The 27,140-nt window shown below is 35.3% G+C and overlaps 3 protein-coding genes across 6 annotated transcripts in view; 1 reads left to right on the top strand and 2 right to left on the bottom strand.

Annotated features, from left to right (window-relative positions):
• pax7b (paired box 7b) overlaps positions 1-6,033 on the bottom strand; it is a 42,582-nt gene extending 36,549 nt beyond the window's left edge. For 2 of the 3 annotated variants that reach the window (XM_060894638.1, XM_060894641.1), the window contains exons 1-4: positions 5,698-6,033; positions 4,400-4,635; positions 3,703-3,847; positions 3,289-3,417 (exon numbers count right to left, since the gene is read on the bottom strand). In XM_060894638.1, the coding sequence (XP_060750621.1) occupies positions 3,289-3,417; positions 3,703-3,847; positions 4,400-4,635; positions 5,698-5,782 (595 nt within the window). In that variant the 5' untranslated portion in view covers positions 5,783-6,033. The remainder of the gene's footprint in view (positions 1-3,288; positions 3,418-3,702; positions 3,848-4,399; positions 4,636-5,697) is intronic. The other variant, XM_060894640.1, reaches the window with a different exon arrangement.
• Positions 1-27,140, top strand: part of emc1 (ER membrane protein complex subunit 1) — a 176,009-nt gene that overhangs the window by 117,878 nt on the left and 30,991 nt on the right.
• Positions 14,090-21,657, bottom strand: LOC132861997 (ERBB receptor feedback inhibitor 1). 2 transcript variants are annotated; one of them, XM_060893795.1, is made up of 4 exons: positions 21,496-21,657; positions 17,275-17,439; positions 16,999-17,072; positions 14,090-16,362 (listed from the first exon to the last, which is right to left on the bottom strand). In XM_060893795.1, the coding sequence occupies exons 2-4, from the start codon at positions 17,319-17,321 to the stop codon at positions 15,404-15,406; spliced, it is 1,080 nt and encodes a 359-aa protein (XP_060749778.1). In that variant the 5' UTR covers positions 17,322-17,439; positions 21,496-21,657; the 3' UTR covers positions 14,090-15,403. The 2 variants fall into 2 exon arrangements, with proteins under 2 accessions (XP_060749778.1, XP_060749779.1); XM_060893796.1 differs by lacking the exon at positions 21,496-21,657 and adding an exon at positions 17,558-20,184.

The raw sequence follows: 27,140 nt of genomic DNA, 5'->3' as shown, positions 1-27,140 counted from the left end.
TATTTCCCTGCAAAAAGCACGATTAAAATTAAACAGCATGTAATTCACTTATTCTGCACACGGTTCCGGTTCCGGTCAATCAGTTCTAAATAGTGTCCTTTTTAACCATTATTTTTTAAACCATCTTTTACCTATTATTAGTAGTAGCAGTAGTAGTAATTGTAGTAGTAGTAATTGTAGTATTCACCAAAAACATTTATTGGAGATTATTTTTTTATTATTATTATTATTATTATTATTATTATTATTATTATTATTATTATTATTATTGTTGTTGTTGTTGTTGTAATTATTATTATTATTATTATTATTATTATTATTATTATTATTATTATTATTATTATTATTATTATTGATGCTTGTTATCCTGTTGATAAAAACTGGACTATATATTTCCGAACACCAGAGTTCCAGTGAAATGTGATGGGAGGCAGCGCGTTGAGGTTAATCCGAGTTTAATACACTGATGCTCAGCACAGGAGCGGCTGTGATGATTGTGTTATCTCTGCCCAACATTTGGGTCTCCCTCAATTTGAACCCAGCCCAGTAGCTGCGAGAAAGTACAGATGGAGCGACTCTCTATGCCCGAGGTTAAAAAAAAGGTTATTAATAGCGAAATAACTTCCCCATACTTTCACTAAACCGATGTCTGTCACCATTAATGATGCTCTCCTTCTACACTTTTATTATTTCATCACAATTTATTTAGAAAACGCGCTGCGAGTCTTGTGCCGTTCACTGACATAATCGTGCGCTTCAGCTTGTTATCAATGTCAAAACAAACCTATGTTCGCATATTAATAGAAATAGTTCCACTGCATCTCCATACATTTCAGTCTAGGGCCTGTGTATGAATTGTTATGTGATTAAATTATTATTTATTCTATCAAACATGGTCATTTACGTCATTGAACAGAGACACGCTATTTGGGCCAGAGAGCCTAAATTTACCTTTCCCAACGTTTTGTGCAAAGCTGTGATTTTTATGCATCAGAAATTGATCGACTAGCAACAAACAAATAATTAGACAGATGTATTACTAGAATATAACATAATTTAATATATTGGTTCTTAATATTGACAGCAAATAAGTAGCTCTATTCTACTTATAGCTAAAGGTATAGCTTAAGTAGGACTTGAACGAGCAGTAGATCTAATGCGCTCTGATTAGACGTATAGGACTAAATAAATAAGAGCTAGCGCTGATTGAGAGTGCAGACTTAGACTTGTTTGTCCATATGTTTTAAGGATTTGTTTGGTATGTCTGTCACATTCCGCTCCTTCCAGCATCCGCTAAAGCAATTGGAAAGTACAATAAAACAAAATAAATCAAATATCTATATGAAACCCTAACAACTGCGCGAGAAGCGAAAATCTCATGAATTTGTGCCCAAGGCTAGCCGGCGAGAAGCGTTTAGAGATGAAAGTGGAGAGAAATAAAAGGCTCAATTTAAGCTGCTTTAAACCCCTTCATCGTAACGTTTGGGTTTGAGTGCTGGGAAGAGAAGGCGCTAAATACACTGCGCACTGTGCCTGAGAGCTATTACACCCCTGCCCAGTATCTGCACATTCACAACACAGTTTCCATTACCAGCTCTAATAAGTCTTGACGTTATTAAATGCCAGCAGGATGATAGAGTGAAACAAGACCAAAGATGAATATTTTTTTTTTTACGTTTGGAAGAAAGCAGTGTGTGCTGAGGCTTTGCGTTCATGCGCCACCGTGACAGCTATGCATGACAAAATAAACTCCTGCAAATAAACTGGAGACAAATTCAGGTCGTAGTGTCTAAACGCAAAACATATCCTAAATTAATAACTGAATATAGACTATTAAAACAATTTTTATAATGAAACATTTATTAGTGATTGATGGTGAGGCAGCAGGAATACATTTATGTAATCTCCGATGGTACCAACGTCTGTAAAGTAAAACAAAATGTATTTAAAATGTGTGTTTTGTTGAATGTTATTTTTTGAGCATACTTTGTCTCCAGTGATTATATGTTAACTCAATGTTAAAAAGAATGATAAAAAACAATGATTCTGTGCATAGCAAAGTTCCAGCATGACGAGTCACTGAAGGTCGCCATAGTTACAGTGGGTGGCATTTTATTTTCACCTAGTCTACTATTTATTAGGAAGGAATTGGGTTTAGGACGCAGCATTAAATATGCAATAAATCTGTAAGTCCAGCGGAAAGTTTGGAAAACGCTGCCTTAGACGACTACATGGAGGACTGGGCGAAAACACCCACAATATCTCAGAAAAACACAATAACATCCTTCAAAGAAATCCTGCGTATTTTCAAGTGAGAATCAAATATTTTGCACTCTACAAATCATTCTTTTCCAGTAGCAGATTCCATAAAATGACAAAACTATCTATCAGTGGGGTGTATTGAATAATTCATCTCGCTTTAGTTCTTTTCTTGGTCTTTTGTTTAAAAGTTTTCTCTCCTCCTTTACGGCGTTTTGAATGTGAATGCACGGATCTAGTCCTCTTTTCCACGCCTCGCTTTTGGATCTTGCCATTGTAACGCAGATTCTTTACTTTCAAGCCTTCAATAGAATGAAGGCTTTTTTGGAGTGAAGTTCATCTTCAAGTTTCATGAATGACTGTCAGTGTGAAGAAAACCATTTTCTGCCATCGTTTGAACACAGCTAAAAAAAAACCCATTACAAAGCGCGCCAACATTTTATTACCACGTCATTTAAAACTCATATAGCGATCCAAGCATATAGGCCTACATACCGTTTAATGTGATGCAAGAATGATGATGGTAAATAGCGAAAACAAGCAAGATCGCATTAATACAAATCATACACGCGTAGGTCGTGGCCTAAAAATGCGTTAAGGTGAGAATTTGAGTGACACATGATGGCGTGCACCAGCGCGCAAAGTGGTGAATCTACTGAAGGTAATTGAATTTGATTGCCACATCGGTCATCTGTCAGGCACCAGTTTTCTAGAGCGCATTTACGCAGCGCCGGAGGAGTCTGTTGTACAAACGCGGCAAGCTCTAAATACCTCCCGTCAGGGCCAATATAAATAATTAAGTAGGCCAGATCAAATGGCGCAATGACAGCTCAACAGCAGGACAAATCTGCAGTGTCGGTCAGACACTGCGCATTAACGCCAATAAGCATGCATTAACCTCATACACTGCAGAATTCAGGTCCGCTGAGTTAAGACCCAGAGAACTGAACTGAAACAAAATCCCGCAAATTACCCGCGGTGAACATAAATGTGTCTCTAATTCTGCATGTTTTTTGTTGGTTTTTTTACCTTTTTCCCCGAGTATGCCATCAATGCTGTGTTTTGTTTTCTTCTCCCCATTGTCATCTTTTTTATCACAATCGTCTTCATCTTCTTTCCTGCCAAATCTGGCGCGAAGCACTCGGCTTATTGAGCTCACTTTTAACAGAAAAATGTATACATTCAGATAATAATAATAATAATAATCATAATCATAATAATAATAATAATAATAATAACAACAGCAACAATAATAATAATAATAATAATAATAATAATAATAATAATAATAATAATAATAATAATACACTTGAAATTACAACATTAATGTCTCATTAAAAAGGCAGAGATATGTTTTCGCTAGAGATCAGAGGTGTGTGTGTGTGTGTGTGTGTGTGTGTGTGTGTGTGTGTGTATGGTCATCGTATAAAAAGGGTCGCTTACCAGGTGAGGCCTCACCTGAGGGAACTGAGCTTCTGTCACACACCCCGTCTTTCAACAGTTTGTCGCGTATTTCCCAGCTGAACATGCCGGGATTCTCGCGCTTGTATTCCTCTATTCTTTTCTCCACGTCCGGCGTTGCCACCTGCTTTTAGGGTTAAATAGGAACACCCACGATAAAGAAAAATAAAGAAGTGGAGAGAGAGAGGAGATAGAAATAAATTTTAGTTGTCTGCAGTTTGACGCAAAACAACATGTTTTTCACCATTATTTTTGCGTTAATAATAATAATAATGATGATGATGATGATGATGATGATTATTATTATTAGTAGTAGTAGTAGTAGTAGTAGTATTAATATAATAATAATAATAATAACAATAATAACAATAATATTGATAATAATAATGTACACTTATATTATTATTATTATTATTATTATTATTATTGCTGCTATTTATGCACTAAAATTATAAAACATTATAATATAGTGGGGGGACACTGTACTAGTGGGGACTCAATAATATTTTAATAATGAATAATATTTAATAAATAATGTTTTTATAATTATAGTGCATAAATAACAGCAATAATAATAATAATAATAATAATAATAATAATAATAATAATAATAATAATAATAATAATAATAAAGTAACATAAATAAATACATAAATAATGTTCCGAACAATCAACTTACCCTGGGTTTACTTCCCCCTATAGCTCCAGGTCGGATGGAGCCTGTCTCCTGATACCTGCACAGGATTTTGGACACGCAGCCGTGGGAGACCCGCAGCTGGCGCGAGATCACGCACGGCCGAATTCCGTGATGCGCCATTTCCACTATCTTATGTCGGATATGGTTAGGCAAAGGCCTGCCGTTAATAAAAACCCCGCCAAGCTGATTCACACGCCCTTGTCCCAAAGGAGTGGAGACTAAAAGAAATGGTTTAATAGGGTTTAAAAAATATTCAGAATGGATAGAAAATTTTGTTTATAAAGAGGCAACATAACTTGTGTTATGTAATTTTATTAGGAATTCTTATACGAATATGAGAAGGCTATAAAACTGTGGTTACTTTAAAGATAACAACAGGTTTGGGGATTTTTTAAATATGCACATCTCAAATATTATCTTTCATTATGGCCTTTACAATATTTACTTTCTAGCCCGTAGATTTTACAAAATTCTACGAAATAAAACACAGTGTAAATGCATTTTAAATTGAGTAAAAAATAACCTGCATGCAAAAATCTGGTTTCAACACGTATTTCAAGACTAAAATAGTTTTATTAAATTATTATTTCCATTTATATTTATTTGAATTGTTGACAAGTAAGGCCTATAGTGTGCATACTTTGACTATCTAAAAATGTAAATAATTCTAATCAAAAATCTAAAAAAAAAAAACATTTTTAGGTCCCAACCGAATTTCAATTCGTTTATAATTCGCCAGAAAATTAGGCCGCAACACATTGCTTTTCCTCCCTGCTATTTTGTTCCATAAAACTACATTCACCAATATGTCAGTTATTTAATAATGCACAATTTCTATATATATATAGAGAGAGAGATATATATATATGAGTGGCTGTATTGGCTTTAGAACAAGCTGTAAAAATTATAGGGTCCGCTTCATTCAGTCCACCTATTCAAAGGTTTATGTGCACTTTTACTTCCACCTGCATCACTTGAACTCTTCACTAAATCCTGTCTGATATCCGGATCATTGGCAAGTTTTATCTGAACCACGACCGTTTGCTGGGAACACGACAATAAATAAAGACCAAATTTTCAAACGTATGTATGAGCATCTTATTACCGAACTGAAAGAAAGAAAGAAAGAAAGAAAGAAAGAAAGAAAGAAAGAAAGAAAGAAAGAAAGAAAGAAATTAAACTAAAACCAACAAATGAAATCGTTAAAAAAAGGAGCTATGACTATTATTTTGTCTAAATAAAAAGTTGAAATCTTAAGCCAGATTTGAAGCTAAACCCACCTTCTAATGGGAAGCCGGTGCGGGGATAGTTTTGTCCTGGTGCTGGTCTCATCATCCGAGGTACTGATCCCGGTAAAGACGACATTCTGTTTTTATTTTGGAGGCGCAATACAGGCCGAAATTCACAAACTGGTGTCCACACTCGATGATCAATGCGGGGTTTTTTTGGGGTTTTTTTGTTCAGACAGGAAATCCGAATCCAAAACAAAACAACAGAAAACCGTCCAATCAAAGCGCTGGATTTATAAAACTCCTAAACTGATCTTTTTAATGAACGTTTCTCCTGTTTTGTGGAGAGGAACATGAGCAAAAATCACAAGTGCCAACAAAATGCCGTGCGCGTAAAAGAGGAAGGAGGGGGACCAACTCCTTTACCTCTCTTTAAGTGGACAAAGGTTACTTAATTTCTTCGCAGTGTTTTCTGCAAAGGTCCGGCAGGTTTAGATGACAAAGTGTGCGCCGAGCTCGAGTAGTAGTTTAAGTGGACAACTTTTTGGCGCACGGTGCAGGAGGGAGGCTCGCATGCGCCAATAGGCTCGTTCAGCTTTCTTTTATTTTAGGGGCGCAGCCGAGCTTTAATAGACCAATCAGAGCGCGGCTACCCACTCGCACACGCACTCACACTTTTCATTCACTTCACAACACTGTTCCTGAATAGAAAACAAACAAAACACAACACTCCTCAGCTTCCTTTTCATAACAGCACCAGCGGGACAAGACAAACAAAATGTTTTAGTCAAGACTCCAAATACGCCTGATTAAGCCTCCAAATAAGCTCTTCTCAGATACCAATTTGAGCCAAATGGTTCAAAATGACTCACTGATGCAGTTCACTTGTGCACAATATTGTGTACACAGAGTATAGAGAAATAAAGCAATGCAAAGTAATATATCTACAAGCGCACAGCACACAAGGCAAGTCACAATGTATTATAGGGAACAGACATTGCTGTTTGAAATAAATTAACAAAATAAATCAAATAGCAGATGAATCGAGTTTGGGTTTTGGAGTTTTTTAAGCAGCCTTCTTTAGCCGACGTTGTGTAAGTGTGAAGAAGCCTCGTTTCCAGCAGGATTACAATAAACGTTTCCTTTAGTAGTGAAAGTTCCAGGAAGTAAATGCATATAATTAAATCTTCTTTGTTCTCTACTACCTCTACTACTTCTTTGTTCTCTAGTATCTTACTATCCAGCTGCTTATAATGTAGTGGTGTGATAGATAGATAGATAGATAGATAGATAGATAGATAGATAGATAGATAGATAGATAGATAGATAGATAGATAGATAGATAGATAGATAGAACCTTGTCATTGTTATTAGTTTTTCTGTATCACATTTTGGCAGGTTAAAGGTCAGGTCATGTTTGCTGATCTGACGCAAACAAGTGAGAAATTTGCATAAACAGTTGTGCATGCTCAAACAGCCTTACTGCAATTCCCTGTGGTTTTTAGAAACTGGGGAATTGAACAGTGAATTTGACCTGATCCGTGTAGCAGTCTGACTGTTAATGTTTTAATAATGGCAGTAGTAGAAGAATGGCAGGTAACTAAGCTGTTCAAGATAATGGCTGACAATTTCCTGACCTTGTCTACTGAACATAGTAAACAGTTATAAATTTTTTATTGAATCGCTAAACAATTTATGGTTTAAAAATCTTATCAAGCCAGCATTATCAGATCGTTTGGTAATGCATTATTTATACAAATTTCACAATAAGATTTACACATGAGAAGTCTCTGGCTGTTCATCATCTGTCTCTAAATGCTGATTGTTTTATGATGTCATAACACTGATCATGTTGAAGCGCTTATCAAACATGAAGTTCATTATTACCAGCAACAATTTCTATTATTTTAGCACTCTGGCTTATAAACATAAGATTGTCCTCTAAACACCTTATTATTGAATAGCAGCAGAACAGAAGTCACCTAACAGAAGATTTTGTTCAAATTTTCTTCCAGAAAAGATCAACAGTGTAAATAAAACTCTGCGCATGCATAAAAATAACTACCGGCTGTGAACTTGCAATCAAAACAAAACAAAACAAAAAAAGATTTGTATAGCATTTAAATTGCTTGCTATATTATAGTTGCAGGGTGTTGGGTTATTCATACACGCCGGCGTTAACAATAATGTCTCAGTAATTGGTGTAACATGAGATAGTATTGCCTCTGCAAAGCACACACGATCCTGAGAGACCAAAATAATTAATGCTTGTGTGATACCTTACCATAAGAATGGATGTAAAAAAAAAAAAAAACTAAATTAAAAAATAACATATGCAATAAAAATTTATACTACGTTATACTAAACTCTAAAGCTTGATATGGCTTACTTTTTTTAATCCTCGAATCAAAGAAACTGAAATAGAAACTGAAACTGAAATTTTAAGATTTATTATAAGTTTGTTTGTATGTATTTTTCCATTGTGTTTCCATTTTCTCTTTGCGCAGTACAGTTAAAACAAAGCTTTAAGGAATATGTTTTGTCATAGATGAAAAGCATCCAGTAGATGGAAAAATGCTATTAAACTATGTGTTTAATTAGATCGCTTGTGGTAAGAGTGCCAGCACAGCATCGTTCAAATCATTACTGGTTCAGTGTCCATGGTATGAAATTTAGCTTGAGTTACCGTCTGTGTGAAGTTTGTCATGTTCTCTGTGTGGATTTTCTCTCAGGTTTGCCAGTTTCCAGCAGCTTTTAAAAAACAAGCTGGTAGGTGGATCGGTGAAAATGTAGGTGTTTATGCGCAGGTGGATGTGTTTGAGAATCAGGCACCTTGAGGTGCATTCTGATTGGTTTACTCATAGAGATTATAGAGATCTTTCATAAACAGGTATTACTACTACCACTACTACTACTACTACTACTACTACTAATAATAATAATAATAATAATAATAATAATAATAATAATAATAATAATAATAATAATAATAATAATCTATAATTAATAATACTTACATAATTATTTAGTATATTTCTTACTAGGTGATCCTAGATGGTAACTGAGAGAAAACCCATCAGTCTTGATGTCTAATTCGATGCAGAATTTTATGTGTATGTATATTATTTATTTTGATTTGTATACATCCTGTGATTAGATTTATGAGATTCTGAGATTATTAATTATTAATATAACTAATCCAATCATTGTCAATTATATGCATTATACATTCTATATATGTCAGCATGTCCAGTTTTACCAGATACAATTCATGTAAATGTTTACATCTGTAAATGTAAGTTAAACCTTTTTTGGGATACTCATCTTTTTGTGCTGCTTTTCCTACACAGGGTCTCAGAGGACCTAAGGTCTATCACAGGGGACTTGGGGGGACACCTTGGACAAGGTGTCAACCGGTCACATGGAACAAATCGCACAGATACTTAAATTTAGACCTTGTCCAACAACCTAAAACATGTCTATGGACTTGGTGAGGAAACCTGTGTACCCAGAGGAAACTCCAAAAAGCACAAAGAAAACCCCGGAGGTGCTTGAACGTGCTTATATGTTCAGCTCGTATTGCAGAGATGCTTTGCCTTTATGCAGAGCCATAGAAAGAGACAGCAGGTGCATCTGATCATACAAAGACTGTCATCCTGATGTCGACTTCCTCATGACACATTTAGCACTGTAGTGCAGCTGGAAGTGGTTAAGGATGTTAAATCATGGGTCTGGTAATGGCACCTTGTCACAATAGATCACTGCAAGCAGAGGAAAGAATGTCTGTGAGGTACAGCACATCACTCTCACTCTCTAATTCCTGCAAACACACATATAGTGCACATACATTCAAAACCCACACATACACACACATCTTTTTGAAGGCCTTTGACCATTGACATAATTAGTAGTAGTAATGCAGCCAATTATTGCTATGCAGTAAACCTACACCTAACAAAAATATGTAACCAAAAGTGCCCCCCCCACATCATCAACACACACACACACACACACACACACACACACACACACACCATACACACACAACTGTTGGCTAGTAGTTCTCCAAAGTAGGGCATAAGCAGTTTCCCTCATGAGATATCCATACCATGATATAAACACACACACACACACACACACCCCACACACATGCACACATTAACATTATATAACTAAGTAAGTAGTAAGCATGTTTTCTGGTGTTTTTTTTTTATAACAAAATGTTTCAATTTCAGCTCAGAAATAATAAAGGTGTATTTCAAAATCTGTATTGAAAGCACTTAAAATGTCAGGATATGTGGAGTGTGTGCTCACAACTCTAACGTCAGGTGGAGTAGAACAGTGACTAGCATGCTACATGCAACTTGGCCCTTTTACACCATGTGCCTCTTACATGTGCCCACATGTGCGTTCAGGTATGTTGTGTGTGTAAACACACGAGGAAGGTCAGGACCTGATGGGAGGTCATGCTGTGTGGAGCAACACAGCTCTCATTACTTAGCTGAGAACATGCTTGCCCTGTTAAGCCCTTCAGTCAAGAAAAGGCATTGCAGGACCTGCTCCTAAATCAGCTCTATTGGCTTTAGGGTTAAGTTCATCAACAGGTGTTTCAAAGAAATATGCTCCAGTGAAAGGATATCACATATCACACCACCATTACTCTGTTAAATCGATAAGACCATTATACAATACCACTTTGCATCTGATTAAAGTATCAAAATCTAATTTTACTACATTACATTTTACATGAAATACATTTGTAAATTGTATCATTAAATCCTCTCATTAAATATTCTCCCAAAAGGGTAACTAGTTTGCCATTCTCGATGTTAGTGTGGTGAAAGCTCTCCAAGAGACATCCTTTTTCCTATATCAGAATGTGATGAATTGCTTATTTCTTTTAATTTTTTGCTTTAATCAGTTCGTGCAGGCTTTATTTTTGTAATGTCAGAAAAAAATGGCTTGTTTAATGTAAATGATAGTAGCAGAGACAATTTTACATGCTGCCCCGATTGGTTTCATTAAATCAATCTGAAAAACTAGCACACAAGGAGAACCTGAAGCTCTCCTTAAATGTGACATCTGCCCCTTTTAACGTTCTTAAACTTTTTAGAGCATCAAAACCAATAAAAGGCTAAGTGCCGTAGACATTATTACGTGTTTAAAATATTGCAGATTGAACACTAAGTGGACACAAGCCCACTTGATTTCTTTTCCATTTCTTGAGTAAATAAAATACTGACAAATCATTTATTGTATGTTAACTAATTGTGATTCTGTAGTCTAAACCAGAAAGACTTGTGGAACCAGCTCCGATTGTCTTCTGTGCCATAAAGATTTTGGATCCTCACTGAGATGAGGCCAACCATGTGAGGATCCTGAGACATCTAGAGATTTACCAGCTCCAGTTGGACTCGATGGACTTCATGACTTCATGGATGGAAGTATTCCAGTGTCAACCAAATGAGGATGGGTTCTGGCTCCTCTTAAAGTTTCTTCCTTTACCGTCCAAGGGAGCTTTTCCTCAGTCAACTCAGGCTTGCACATTGGGGATAAATATAAACACATTAAAAATATTTAATATTAATCTTAAATTTTCGTATTATATTAAACTTTATATTAACCTTTTGTCCTATGTTTATGTTCTGTAAAGCTGCTTTGAGACAATGTCAATTGTTAAAAGTGCTATAAAAATAAATTTACCTTTAAATTTAAACATAATTAATTTACCATGGTGACATTTTTATTAGCTTTCCTTAGGTGATAGCAGACTGTTGTTGTTGTTGTTGTTGTTGTTGTTCTTCTTCTTCTTCTTCTTCTTCTTCTTCTTCTTCTTCTTCTTCTTCTTCTTCTTCTTCTTCCACAATATTGAAACATTTCTTGCTTGCACCATGTATTTTTATATAATTTATATATAAATGTTCGCCTGTTGTTCGTAAGAAACTGTATTAATCAATTAATTAATAATTATTGAAAACATTATACGTGTCCCTTTAGTCCCTGCTTATTCTGAGCAAGCTTGACTGAAATCTACTCACAGTCTTGTTTATAATTAAATATCAGATAGAATATAATTCATGTTAGCGGTTCTCAAAGTGGGGTCAGTGAAACTTTTATTCTTGTTTTTTTTTTTTTGGCCAAATTACAACCTATCCTGCCTTGATGCCCAATGACGCCTGAGATAGGCACAGGCTCCCCATGACCCGAGGTAGTTCGGATAAGCGGTAGAAGATGAATGAATGAATGAATGAATGAATGAATGAATGAATGAATGAATGAATGAATTACAACCTTATTTATTTATTAGAAATTTCTTATAGTTATTAACCTAATTTCCTTCACTTGAAATAAATGGGTTTAATCTAGTATAGTAATTTACTATGTCAAACATGTAGTCAATAAATAATGTCATCTCAAACCTAATGTATTATTTTACATTTAAATGGTTCCCTAACTACAAACTGATTAAGAGTATAGTGTAAGAACTGGTATTGTATTCAGATGGAGAATTATTCTTAGAGAAATGGTGATGGACAGATTCAGATCTACTATGGACAGATCTACTACTTAGACTAAAAACATGAGTCTTTTAAAGTTGTCCACATTTACTTTGTTAGCACAGTGTGAGGTGGTTAATGGTAAAATTATGATAATGGTAACTAAACAACTGGCAGTATAATATCAAATAAAAATAAAATACCATAAAATAAAATCCTTTAAAATATTTAAACCTCAAAAAGTATAATAGTTAATAGAATAGAATACAGTCCCTGACAAAAGTCTTGTTGCTTATCTATTTTGTAGAAACACCTGCTATTAACCTGACTTTTAATTAATCAATTGGTGTTAGAAATAGCTCATATGAAAAGCTAAAACCCTCCTAAATGATGTTTAATGAACTTATAAAGTCACACTAAAATCACTGGTCAAACACTCAGAGAAAAACTGACTATTTCCTGACTCACCAAGCCTCTTGTTTTAAAGTCATACCACAATATTTTAATCCTGTAGTGCCACCTGGTGGACAGTAATACAGGCTTTAACCAGCCAAACCAAAGCTAATCAGAGCCTTATTAGTTTTTATACACCGTCCTAGAATGTAATTTGTGAAACAATTATTCTTTCTTATAGTATCTTAATACTATTCATTTGTTTGCATAAAACTGTACAGCAATGGATTTTATACTAATGTTAGTTACATGATCAAGAGTGGAAGTTTTGACACGTTATACCATTATAAGGAAACGTGAAAAGTTCCATGAAAGTCTTGTCTTACTGGTAAACATCATTTCCTCTTACACATGAAATATTAGTAAAGGTAGTTCCTGTAGTTTCCTGTTGTTCCGGTAGATTCTGATTTTAGACATTCAGATTAAACAGGTTTGCATGGTTGGTTAGCCTGGTACAAGCTGGTCAAAATGACTAGCTTGGTTGGTTCTTTATCTAGTCAGGTTGACCAGTCAGTTTATAGCTGTTAAGGATGGCCAGGCTGGTTTTGGTGGTTCTAGCAGGTCGGGAGGATCAGTTTGGTTGGTAAAACTGGTTCTAACAGGTCAGACTGGTTCCAGCTGGTCTGTAGAATCAGCCTGGTTGGTCAAACTAGTTATATCTGACCAGTCTAACACCTGTTAGTCCAGAGTGGAAGCCAAGTAGAAGTTAGTGGAAGTGGAAACCAAACCAGTCTAAATATAAATTTTATTAGTTGTTTTTTTAAGCAGGGTATCTAATACTTCCATTGTTATGTAGTACATAATGTTTAATGTTGTTCTCTTTAAAATAGTAAAATTATAAGCAGATATAATGGTATGACAATATTTTATGGCAATATTAATATAAACTTATGTTAAAAAATGTTTTTTTAACGTTTTATACTTTCTTCCGGGGATTATATAGTTATATTTATTACTGTAGTTATTATACAGTTACTGCTGTTCTGTATTTTTAGAAAAATGGATATTTTTAGAAGAGGGATCTGTAGTACATTTAGCCTTTGTGTTTCAGGTAAGTGGCTCTTAGCTGGACACAGAAAATGGCTAAAAAGTGAACATATGGATTGGATCGATGGGACTGAAATGCACAGCATGTGAGAAAGACACCACATCTTTGTGACATTTGTCACTTTGGTGTGCTGGAAGTCAGAGGAAGTGAGTCAGGCAAGAGCCAGGAGTTTAACAATCTGTTCATTATGACTGCTCTGAGCAAACAACGGTGAGATAACGCCACACTGCATTGGTAACAGCGGATATGACCTCGGAATACATCCTATAAACTGATAAAGTTTTGTGAGAACACTTCCCTGTACTAAAACGAAAGGTCAAAAGCACAACATGTCTCTGTGGACGCTTAAAATTGACAACAAGAAGGACTCAGAAAGTAGTGATCTCTTTGAATATTTAGAATGTAAGCAGCTGTAAATAACACGTCACAGCATAACTGGATCTCATTTACTGATAAATAAGTCACTTTATTTCTTTAAATAGATCATAGGTGTTATGTGAAAAACTACAAATACTGCATGTAAAGACAAGTGCAATGCAGTGCAATAACAGTTAATGATCACGAGCCTTCATATGTGAATAAATAAGCCAAGGATAAATACATTTTCACCTTTTGTTATGAGGAACATGGTAAAAACAGACAGATTAAAAAAAAAAAATTCATGTAAACAGATGTGTTGGCACATGACTGACTTAAATCATAGGAGAATGAGCCAAGAAAAACAGCAACAGCAGATGGGTAGAAAAATACATGACATGAACATGTTAAAGTACAGGATGTGTCAGAGTAATACACAACATTGACCTATTCTCATTTGGCTCAAACAGGCAGGTTGAAGCCGACACACTTTAACAGTTTAACCATCATTGCTTAACTGCAAAAACAAAGAAAAGTAATGATTCAGATATTTTTAATTGTTTCTTTTAACATAATCTAAATGTAATAGTAAGCAACTATTATAGTTATGCTTTTGGTTAAAAAGGACATCAATCGAAAAATTAGCTCGATATTTTAGAGGCATTCTGTTTAGTAATACATGAGACATTTCATTAATAAACTGGTTTGATGTTCCCTAAAACAATTTTAAATGTAAAAAAATAAGGTCCCACTTAACATATTGTGGAATAGAAACATTAGCTAGCATTATGAGTGCAAATACTAGATGATCAATCAGCAACACAAACAACTGGGGATGTGCACATGCAGTGCAAATGAATAAAAATGGCACTTAAAATGCTTTCAGCTCATGGATGACATAACATGACAGGGATATGATCAGGGCTGTCAATGCAGTTTGGATTTTTCTGCTATTCACAACTACTGAAGCTAGTTTTTAAACTGATAAATTATGCTTTTGACTGAAGAGAAAGAAAAAAAAAAAAAAAAAAGAAATATCACCAGAATGTGCTGGAATCTGCACACACATACAGTTCCCCAACATACAGTATAAGACCAGCTTATACTAACCAGTGTTACATGTAAACCATAAAAGTACAAAGATAAGATGTTTTTAAAAAGGAATACTCGAAGCAGGAGAAATAAAACATGTAAATGATAATAACAATGAATGATCCTACAAAAAAAAAAAAAAAAAGAAAAAAAAACACGGCTTCACGATGTCCAGCATTTATGACCTGGCCTCTTTTCAGTACTCTGGGTTCAAGTTGAGGTGGCACCACGCAGCAAAGAGAAAACTCTTTAAGCACCTGAATACTGTAAGTAAGTACGTTTGTAGTTAGCCTAAAAACCCTGCTTATAATTAACATCCACTTTGCACAGATTCGGAATCAGACCCCTTGAAAAATCTTTCAAATCTGTCCAAGTATCCTGGCCGCTCTGGAAGAAGAAAGTAATGTGTAGCACTGGCCTTCTTTCCGTCTTCCATGATGGGCAGAATACATGGTGTATGAGAAGCAGGCAATCCTTCATACTTTGCCTTGCCCTGGGTTTTACTCACGTACTTGGGATTTGGGGCGAAGCTTTGTGTAGGAGGCATCACTCCATTGACGTAAATGGGAAGGCTTTTAGGACTAGGAGTGCGTGGGGCCATGTAGTATATTGGCCGCCTGGGTGGGATTTCAGGAGGCTCTTCAACACCTTGATAGTCGGCACTCTTTTGAGGACGTGATGGAATGGGAGCACGAGGAGGAACTTCTGGCTTCTCCTGTGTGTGGATATTTCGGAGGTTAGTAGGTTTAAAAGATGCCGCGGGTCCTGAGTTGGAGCGGCGCAGCCTGCGTTGGGGCTTTTCTTGTTTGAGGCTGTCCCTGTCTCTCAGTACAACTTGTTCCCTCTCACACTTCTGTCCAATCATATTCTCCTGCATAGCATCACAGTACGCATAGTTGATCTGCCAGCAACCGCGGAAACTCCGCCTGTTCTGCGCTCTGTATTGAAAGGCTGATGGTTTAGAGGCACATTCTGGTATCAGTAGCTGACTCTCGCTGGTGCTAGAGAAGAACTCCACTTCGCTGTCTGCAGCTTCATCAGGAGACAAATCCCCCATGTCCGGGAGAGGAGGAAGAGGTTTAGAGCTTCTTCTGGGAGAATACGGGGGCGCCTGTTCATAGACGGAGAGTTTCTGGAAGGACGGAACGACCTGGTCTCCTTCAGGCGATGTGTGTAGGGAGGATAGGAGGAGCTGTGCAGGATCAACAGGCTTTAAAGGCTGACAGTGGTGGCTAGAACTTTGGGAGAAACTTGAGCCAAACATTTTCCCTAGAAGATAGTGGAAAAAAAAGTGCAAGCTTTTGGAATCATGTGTTGCCCATACAAGTTACATTCACAACAAGCAAACAGACATTGTTAGATAAGGCAGCTCTAAAGTCTTGAACCACTGCCAATAACTGTTTTTCTTTCATCAGTAATAGACAGCATTACTTGAATAAGTGTAATTAAATATTCATTTAAGAATTCACAAGTAATTTTATTCTGCGCTTTATCTCTACTTAACTCTACTTTCCTCATTACATTATACTTTATTTAAAAAAACAATAGGTTGTTATCTCCGAAAATGGTGTCTTGTATAAGAAACAATTAACATGAGTCAAAAATGAAACAAAAAAAATAATTATACTAGTGGTCTCAAACTTTTGGTTCGTACTGTGCATCTTATAAAACTTTTAATATTAATGGGAGCATCATCTTAACAAAAAGTGTTTATTTTGCCAAGAAAGTGACAAACCTCTGGCTTACTTTAACCTTGTAAATATCCTGAAAAACATCCGCCTCAAAGGAAGAGAACATACAGTGACTAGAGTGTGTGATACACTCTTCCCTTCTTCCCTCCCTCTATTCCTCCCTCCCTCACTCCCCTGCTGCTGCTGCTACTGCATTTCAGATTCATTCACTTACTTTCAAAGCCCACAGAGGTCAAGTCTTGCTGATGTCTTTTCACTGTGTAGTCAGCTCCAAAAGAAAAGTACATACTGTAACACAAATGAGAGACGAGTCCTTCAGCACAAGCTGGAAAACCAGTACTTTTTGCAATCCAATAAAAACTCAGCAAATACATCAATATCATGCCTTCCAGTCCATTGGCTTGCTAATTATCCTACAGGTCAATGCGGTTAGTTTAATATTGCAGTATTATTTAATATTACAGTTTAATATTACAGTCTTTGTGCTCACCTGTTCACATCATTATACTGGTCCCAGTATGGTTGGGCTGAAGCCATACTTTGCGGGGAAAAAACAAAACCGAAGAGATATGTCACATTATCTCAGATTTGGAAAATTCATAATCCGTCAGCCTCCGTGCGCCATGAAAACCAAGAAACCATTTGATTCAGGGCTCTGAAAGGCAAAGAAATTGGACAGTTAGAGAATTTCTTTTCAGACGCTGGAGTGTGTTCAAAAGTGTTCATTGTTGGGGATGTGATTAATGCGTTAATTTGTAGCCCCTTTTACGTACATCAAACTGAGGAATGCGTGTTTGAAGTGTGGTCATTTTTCACCACCCACTTCACCAGTAGGAATGGCCTCTGAAGTCTCTCTCCTCCCCCCTTCAATGCCCTAGCAGCTAGAGTTTTCCTTTAATTACAGAGCAGCACCCTTAATCAGTCTTAATCAGCTTTACAGACTGAAATCCTACAGTCTGGGAAAGAATGTGTGGTGGTCTCTTCTTCTTCTTCTTCTTCTTCTACTACTACTACTGCTACTACTACTACTACTACTTAATTTTTATGAAGGATCACAATTCTTCATAAGACTGTAAAAAACTTGCACAACACACAAAAATGTACAAAAATGAACCAAGAAAATCAGATAAAAAAAATAAACTAAATCTGACGGAAAAACCTCTGTTCTACAGATTGGGTTTATGTAGATAAATAAATTAACCAATATTAATATAAATATTTTATTACCAACATCAAGGTCAGTGTTTCAGATGACTATTTTTTTAACCAATACAACCTTTTAATTGTTCTTCTAATTACACAAATCCGGTCACCCTTACTAAATGAATGAATTCTGTCAAACAAAAGATCCCATACACAGCTTCATTTATGCCTGTAGGAATACCAAACATCTCAGTCAGCTAAGGCGCCATGACATAAGTGCTTTAAAACACAATAACTAGTCTGTATATATAAAAAACTAACCCATTTATGAACAGCAATGCTGGCATTCTCTTGCGAAATACTAAATAAAATCAATGGAATACCAGGTGAGCCGTGTTGTGCAACGTATCACATGCTTAGCTTCAGGCGGATCTGGGAAAGGCCGAGGCTACGATCATTAATTCTCCTACCACGCATGTACATAAATGGAGCTGCATTAGTGCCTGAATAGTGCTTTGTGCGTTCTTGATGGTGACCAGGGTAGATGCATGCATGAGGTCACGTTTCTGTGCTACACACAGGAGCAACGCATGAATGCTCTAACACACGTCCATTATCATAGCCATCTCATACTAAAACAAACACTGGGCAAGGCTGTGTAACTCAACACTATGACACAATATGGGCATGTATCCAGTACAGGGCCTTACTGTGATAAAAATATATAACGTCAATATATTATAATTATAATTTTTATAATACTTATAATAATTTATAATTCAAATAGTGCTGTATGTTGCATTGAAATTCTGAGTTTACTTTTACGCGGTTTAAATTACCTTCATCGACATCATTTTTGTATGCTAGGCCTCAAACACTACGAGTTCCAAACCTTTAACTTTCCTGCACAATTCATTACAATCTGAAGCTCAGTTTTTGTTGTCTTCACTACTTCACTACTACACTGTTTGATTTCCCATTAATAGGACACTTAGGAGTTTATTCCATGGTTTGTGATGGTTTTATATTTTTCTGTTATTAAACACCACTGTAACTGTATTAGAAATGATACTACGTGATGTTTGCATGACACACAAACCTTTGAAGGGAAAAATGAAAATATATCAAACAACAAATTAATAAATGCTAATTACATTATATTTCAATATAAGCATGTTTCATATGTTTCAGGCTGGAGTTTTCCTTTGAAGTTCAATAATATCCCAATACCGATATTTTATGTGGTCTTCATTTATAAGACACCTGTGAAAACTTAATATTAATTTATTTTTATTTTATCACCCAACCAAAAGTCCACAACTTTAGGTCATATAGTCACTCTAAAGTATCGTCCAAGGTTCATGACTGACAGTAAAATGAAACAATTCTTTTTTCCATCCTTAACATGACTTGAAGGGATTATTGTGAAATGTTCTGATGCCTGTGTTGTGTCATAGTGGTGAGTCAAACTGACCTAAGCCCGAGTGTTTGTTTTACTATGAAATGGCCGTGATAAAGGGCGTGCGTTAGTGCATTCACACCTCACGTTTATGTACTCAGCACACCCCTGATCTTATGCATGAAATCCAACCTGATTTAAATACACAGCCATTCTCATCATCACATAGTGTACTGATGTTGTAAATACTAATCTTCACACATAACACAATAAAGGCTTGAATAATTACTTTAAAAACTCTGAAAAGGAAAAAGGATTAAGTGACGTCATTAAAATCAGTGTGAAACAAAATTTTTGACAATAGTGTCAAGTTTCCAGTTTCTTTTTAGAGTGTATGAGATTTTACAAAAGCACAATGCCATGAGTGTCACAACTGATGCTGCAGAGTTAGAACTAGGTGCAAAAGTTCATGCACAAAACTGAATTTTAGCTGTATTTAATTCTTGGAAAACTGCTACAACAAAAAGTATACAAATGTCTTAATGAATCACATTTAAAATTATCTATATAACTTCTGATAACAATTTCTAAGGGTGTTTAACAACAGTAAATATAATTTCTTTGTCATGAAACTCAAACAAGGGAAATGTCTCAGGCAGTTTACAGTCAAATTAATACTCAGTAGAAATCAGGAAAAATGGCATTCACAAGGATTAAAACAGAAAAGCTGTCAGAGCTGGATTTTAAAAAACTGGGTTAAGAAACAGCATTAAAAATCACAATTCAGAAATTAAATACATAAACACAAAAACTCCACCATGGAGCTAAGCAAAGGCACACGTGAGAAATTCATTAGAGGAATTTTGAATAAATATATATATATAGTCACATTATAGTAAAATATATATTACACTGTGAAAATATAATTTGTGTAACAAACTATTATAACTATTAACTATTAATGTACTAACTATTAAGTCTTGTTCTTTTGGTTGCTTGTGCTAGGGAACATTACAAAATCAAACTTATTTTTAAATGCCTTGTTGGTTTTGTCATTTGGAGAAATAGTTTTTGCATCTAACTGGATGACAATTAGTGCCATAAGATGTAAAGTTGTGAGCAGATATTTTCATGCACCAAATACCACAATACTGTCTTTGTGTATATAAAGCTAGCATATCAGCATACATTTATTTATTGTATTTTTTTTTTCTCATTTTTTAGTTTCACATTTGTTTTTACACACTGAATCTTAAGAAAAATCTACCTCCCAAATTCCCCTTCCACTTTCCTCTCTCTGAGTTGTTCGAGGTCAATTAGGCTTTACATTTAAGCTAAAATAAAAGTTATTAAGTTGAAGTTTTTTAGTTTTGATCCAGATTTAGACGTCAGGCTAAACGTTTAAACTAATACCTGAATTCTTCTGTTCGGTTTATAGAATGAAGTTCATCCGAGGCTGCTTTTTTCCTCTCTCCCAAAAAGCTGAGAGTAAATCTATTTCCAAGTGTTTGTCAACCAGCATCACCTTTCATTGCATTTTCCATGTTTCTTATTTGTTTTACGTATTTTAACAACAATTTGACCTACAACAAAACCTAGGTCTAGTGGTTAATATCCTCTCCATTCCGCCCACAGTATGTGTGTGTGTGTGTGTGTGTGTGTATGTATATATATATATATATATATATATATATATATATATATATATATATATATATATAGATATATATATATATATATATTGTGAGAAATAGATATATAAATATATATATATATATAGAGAGAGAGAGAGAGAGAGAGAGAGAGAGAGAGAGAGAGAGAGAGAGACACACACATATTATATGTATGTGTGTGTGTGTGTGTGTGTATATTATATATATATATATATATATATATATATATATATATATATATATATAATATATATATATATATATATATATATATATATATAATGTGTGTGTGTGTGTGTGTATACATATATACACAGACACATATATACACAGACACATATATACACAGACACATATATACACACATGTATATACTTATACATATATATACTTATACATATATAGATATATATTTCGGACCATCAACATTCTACTTTCTTTATCCCAGTTTAAATCCTTCTATAAAACACTAGACATTTTTATCAGCATTACTCACAGGAGGTTATTTACTTCTTCCGCTGTATTCCACTCTGAATTTCCACGTTTACAGCAAACTGGTCCGTTTGATCATTTCCAACTTCGATAGCAGTGAAATAATTAACACACACGCTGAATTAAAATCTCGCGGAAACTAAACCACCGAAAATTCAAGACTCTACAAATCAACGGAAGGCAAAACAGTGGGCACTATTTATATGGGTTGGGGACGTCTTAGTATAAGCCCCGCCCCTCTTAAAGGTACAGGATGTTCAATAACATAAAACGTCACGAGTTCCATTTTTACAGAGGAATACCAAGAAGAAAAAAAACAGGACACTATGTTCACATGCCTCCATCTTTTGCAGCTTTATTATGAACAGTCTATCCTGTAAACACTAGCTGCTTAGCTGCGTATTCATTACTAGGTGTAGTTTATTGTAGCCTGTCCACCTACTAGCATGTTTTTGGGATGAGGGAGGAAACCTGAGAACCCAGAAGACATCCACACAGACATATGGAGAACATGTGAAACTCCACACAGACAGGATCAAACCCGGGGTCCCTGGAACAATGAGACACCTGAGAGCTTATATTAATATACTGCAGTAAATGTTCACGTGCACTAAGTGTGGAACATGGAAGAAATGTACTTTTATCACTGGTCGTCACATTTATTGCTTGGTTGATGCTTATTTATTACATATTACTACAACAAGAATATTGGCGTTGATCTAAAGATCTATCATACTTATCTTACAAATTTTGTTGAAATCTGCCCAAAGGAAATTGCATGTCTGCTAAACCATTTTATTCACCCGACACTGCTGTATATCAATCCTTGTCTTTTAGTATGCAGTCTTTTAATTATATATCGAAAATCGTCTCACAGGCGTCAACACAAGTGTCTGCACAAAAGCTCTAAAGCACCACTCTTGAATTACTGTCATTTTCAGGCCATTACAATTCTACAACAACAAAGACTTTAAAAGCACCAGCACATCCACAAGTATATAATAGATATTTTCCCCTTGGTTAGTAATCATGTAATAGGTCCTAAGTTGCTTTTGTTGCATTTTCTGTCATTCTAATTATTGCTTTAATCAATCGTTTTCAGGAGAATGTCGAGTTAAACAGATTTGTCAGAGCGTGTAGGTGTAATATTACGTGCTTTCACAGAATCTGCAATTCATGTCCTGTTGACGCAGTGTATGTTTTATTTTTCAGCCTGGTCATGAGCTGGTCGTGTTCCAAAGACTGGGTTTCTCATTACAGCAACACTAAAAGCAGAACCACTGAGAACAATAAGCTCGTCATGTCAATCTGTATAAGAGGTGACCAAAGTCCTTGTGAGTGATGGTTCTAAAGAACTGTACAGAGTAACTGTCAATATTGAAAGAGTCAGTGTTCAAAGTTCAAGAAGAGATCATACAAATAAATTCTAGAGATTACAAGTTGGTAAAGAGACATAGTGATCTTATATTAGGGGGTTTTGCAAAATAAAATAAAGCACATACATTATTTTTAATAAGGATTAAAGTCACTATTAAAAGAGGCATAATGTGAGCCTGAAAGATGAAAGTATATCTCGTGGTCAACATGCATAAATACTTCCTTCTAAACCCCATGATTTGTTGCATCTTATCCCTGAGGACAGGGACAATAGTTCAACAAGCCTGGGAGCTGTGGGGGTTATGCTGTGGTGGGCCAAACTCCCATTTGGAGGGTCAACTCATTTCCTGTCCATGGGCCTCAGTCCCACACACAGCTGCTAGTGCCATGAATCATATATCAACAACCTTCTTGAATTGCTGTCAAAGACACTATGTTAGCCATTCATAATGGGGAAAAAAATATGTGTCATTATCTATTTATGGTTAGAGAATAAGATAAGAAAAGCAATTATTGATTTTTTTTCAATAATTAGTGCTTTTTGTCAAAATCTAGCAAATTAACTATAACATTAATATTAGCACTGTGGGCTTTTAGATGTGTCTAGCTTTCTGCAAAGGCAGGATTGTCTGAAATATTTATCATCCAACTAGAGTTATAGCGACATTAAAATCAGCAGATGACACATCAAATCAAAAATATTGAGCCTCTCTTGGATGGACATGGTTTGTGGTCAGAATTGAGTGATTCTAGGTAGTGGTAGAACAACATCCGAAAAACCACAAATGGCTTTTGCAGTAAATTCTGCATTTGATTGCTATTTCATGACACAAATCCGAAACAAATACAAAACCATATGAGTCAAGCTGTTTTTTTTTCTTCTGAGGCTCCCATAGATTCTTTTCTTTCTCAAGGCAAATCTGGAAATATCAGCACAATTGTATAGGGGCACAAATGATTTTACATATGTAATATAGTTTTTATGAATCTTAGTAACACTATACTGTTCATACAGCTACCAAAAGAATATCATAACATCCATCGTAATGATATTCATTGAAATTTATCTTTATACCTTTGCCAGATGCTATTATCTTAAGTGATTTACAATTGAAGGCATAATTCATCAGAACTAAAAAAGTGCCACATCTGGAATTATTATCCAGAGATTGGGCAGAGTTTTGTAAACATAATGAATTCATCACTCAGCTTGGGGTATGTCTCTAAGTCTTTAAAGACAGCTATTTATATATTTTATTATTTAATGCCCCCAATTGTCATTTAATCTCCAGCACACCCTTTTCTATGAATGGAGAAAGTTATCAATATCTGATGGGTAAATAAAACTTAATTCAATGAAATTAAATTAAGTTTTAACTTGCCTCATCACCATCAAACAACTTACAGGAACAATTAACCTCTTCAGTTCGCTGGTTGAATTTATGACACTTGAATTCATGGCATTCAATAACTTTAAGAATAACAATGTTGGAAGATGTTTCAGTGATATTTAATTGCATATTATGATTATTATATTTATATTATGTATATTATATTTTTTTCAATGTTTTTCCTCATTCTGAGGATTTATTTCATATGTTTATTTATGTTCATTTTTGCCTTCTTGTCCAGGTCATTTGTGTAAGAATTACACAAGTAATTGTAAATTACTTTACACAAGATTTAACAGCATACATTTTCAAAATGGATATCTGTGTAAACTATATAAAAGCTTCAATAAATAAACATATTATAGATTAGAAGGGTTGTACTTAGGAGGTAACTGATTTTGACATGGAGCTTGACTGCTAATTTGAAAATGTTAAATCTGTGTGATGTCTGTGGCTGCAATCCTAATCAACATCTTTAAACACAATCAAAATAAGACATAAAACTATGTGATACTGAGATACTAGTGACAATTCTATTGATCTCCTGAAGCCGTGTAATAGCTCATTCTGAGTGCTTTGGTCAACAGCTGGAGCTGGCCAGCTGTTAATCCCAGGCAGCATTTATAGGCTCAGCCACTGGAAGATCACCCCAAACTCTGAAGAACATTTGGATTGCTAGCCTGATAAGGGTTTTGAAATCCTGATTAAAATGGTACTTACTTATATATTATATATAAATTTTATTTTCATAAGTAAATCTTATGAAATAAACTTAGACTCAGTGCATTTGATTGTTTCATTAATCCCATACTTTGGTTTTAATCTTAATTATTTAAATGTAAAGTATGGTGAGCAAGTCGGAGTGTGCCGGTATTTCTTTTTAGCTGTGGCACTCTTAGTTTTCTTTTCACTTGGTACAGAATTTTGAATCCTTTAACAGCTAGAACATAGTATTTTTTATATATTTTTTTTATATTTATTCCTGTTATATTTAGCTGTTTAGCTCTTATATTTTTGTTCACTTCTAAACCAGTTTGTATGACCACAGACTGATTGGTTGAATGACAACCTTTAATAGTCCATACATGATGAGTAGAAATTTGTGCAAACCCTCATTCAGTCTTTCACTGCATGATTAAGTTTATGTGGAGGAACCTGACTGGGCTGTTGAGTAGCTTTGGCTTTTACTGAACTAATAGGCTGCGATGGCTCAAGACACCCACTGCATTTTTCCACTGAGTAAGCTCCTTTGTAACCAACAGCACCAATCACGATGCAAGGGTTGGGTGACACATCAGCACTGGTTGGTCCTTTCACTTCATGGCACCACAAAACACTCTCACACACACACACACACACACACACACACACACACACACACACACACACACAAACAAGAAGAATGAATATGCAATCATATGCAAATGAACACAATGTTTGGGGGAAAGAATCTCCCAAAGAATCAAACAAACAATTTATTTCTATTTCATTCACATTTTTCATTTATTAATTAGCCAGGCATTTTTCTCCAAAGAATACAAACACAATGAGAGTGAATATACATACAGATATTTTTTATTTTTTTTTTAAATCCTAATGTTTTAAGGGCATAAACAACCAATAATAAAATAAAATAGTTCCATTTTGAGTAACCGTGTAGATTATACAGTTCATTAAAAAAGTCTCACATTTTTATTTAAAGTAAGTAAACACAAGCAAGTCTGTCCTTAAGGCACACAGTGTTTCCCAGGATGCAACAAAGTCATTCAAATAAATTAGTGGGCAAGGAAGTAAAGCAGGGATTAAAGTGATTTGGGGTTCAAAACAAATGACTTCATGGCAAGCAGCAACTATAAAAGGCAGTTAGGTGGGGGCTTGGAAAAGAAAGGTATAATTAAGGCTGTTTGCCTGGGATACAGCAGTAGAAGGATGAGCAACTCAATTACCAATGGTTCCAGGCTAAAGAAAGGGCATTAGGTTTGCGCAGGCAGCAGGGTTCCTTCCGCAGTGTATTGTGTGGAAAACGCCAACACATTAATCTACTCCAAGATTGATTTTTTTCTCTAAGAGGATAGGGTCAGAACATGAAAGGCAGACACAGCACAAAAGAGTGAGATGCTGAGCACAGTATGGAGACTAGTAAATAGATTTTTGTTTGTTTGTTTAATTTTTTTCTCCCATCACTAATAACTTAACATGCACGTTATAGCACGTGGACACCTGACCATGTCCCTCATACGTGGATCAATTGTCACATAATTGAAGACAGATGACTGTCTGGAATATTGAGGTATGATGAAGAATTACAAGTTATCTTCACTGGATCTAAGAGGATCAAATGTCCTTGTGCATGAAGCAAGCTCCATGAAGACATGATTTGCCAAGTTTGGAGTAGAGGAACTCAAGTGTCCTGTAGAGAGCCTTGACCTCAATCTCACTGAACATCTTTGGGAAGAACTGGAATGTCGACAGCGTGCCAGGTCTCCTCATCCATTATTGGTGCTCCACCTCACTAATGCTCTTGGAATTGAATGAGCACACATCCCCATGCTCAAAAATCTAGAAGCCTTTCCAGAAGAATAAAGGTTATTATACAAGTATAATTTGAATGCAAAGTTTCATAGCTGCTATAACAAGAAGACACAAACTAGATCATTTTGTGGATTTTACACAGTGTTAAGTGCAACTATAAATGTTATATTATTATATTATTATAATAATTATTATTATGTTATATTATATTATTATTATTCATCTTCTTCTTCTTCTTCTTCTTCTTCTTCTTCTTCTTCTTATTATTATTATTATTATCATTATTATAGTTTTTTCTTTTCTTTTTTTTTCTTTTCATCTTTTCATCATTATTCACAGTCAGTCAGAT

This window comes from Tachysurus vachellii, chromosome 19, assembly GCF_030014155.1.
Source record: "Tachysurus vachellii isolate PV-2020 chromosome 19, HZAU_Pvac_v1, whole genome shotgun sequence".
Taxonomy (NCBI): domain Eukaryota; kingdom Metazoa; phylum Chordata; class Actinopteri; order Siluriformes; family Bagridae; genus Tachysurus; species Tachysurus vachellii.
The sequence above is the reverse complement of the archived record's forward strand: the minus strand, read 5'-3'. Positions and strand labels throughout refer to the sequence as shown.

Coding starts and splice junctions, on each gene's coding strand:
- LOC132861997 (XM_060893795.1), bottom strand. CDS start 17,321: ATGGCTTCAGCCCAACCATACTGGGACCAGTATAATGATGTGAACAG. Junction 17,073..17,274: donor CAGTATAATGATGTGAACAG/GTGAGCACAAAG, acceptor TTTGTGTTACAG/TATGTACTTTTCTTTTGGAG. Junction 16,363..16,998: donor GACCTCTGTGGGCTTTGAAA/GTAAGTGAATGA, acceptor ACTATCTTCTAG/GGAAAATGTTTGGCTCAAGT.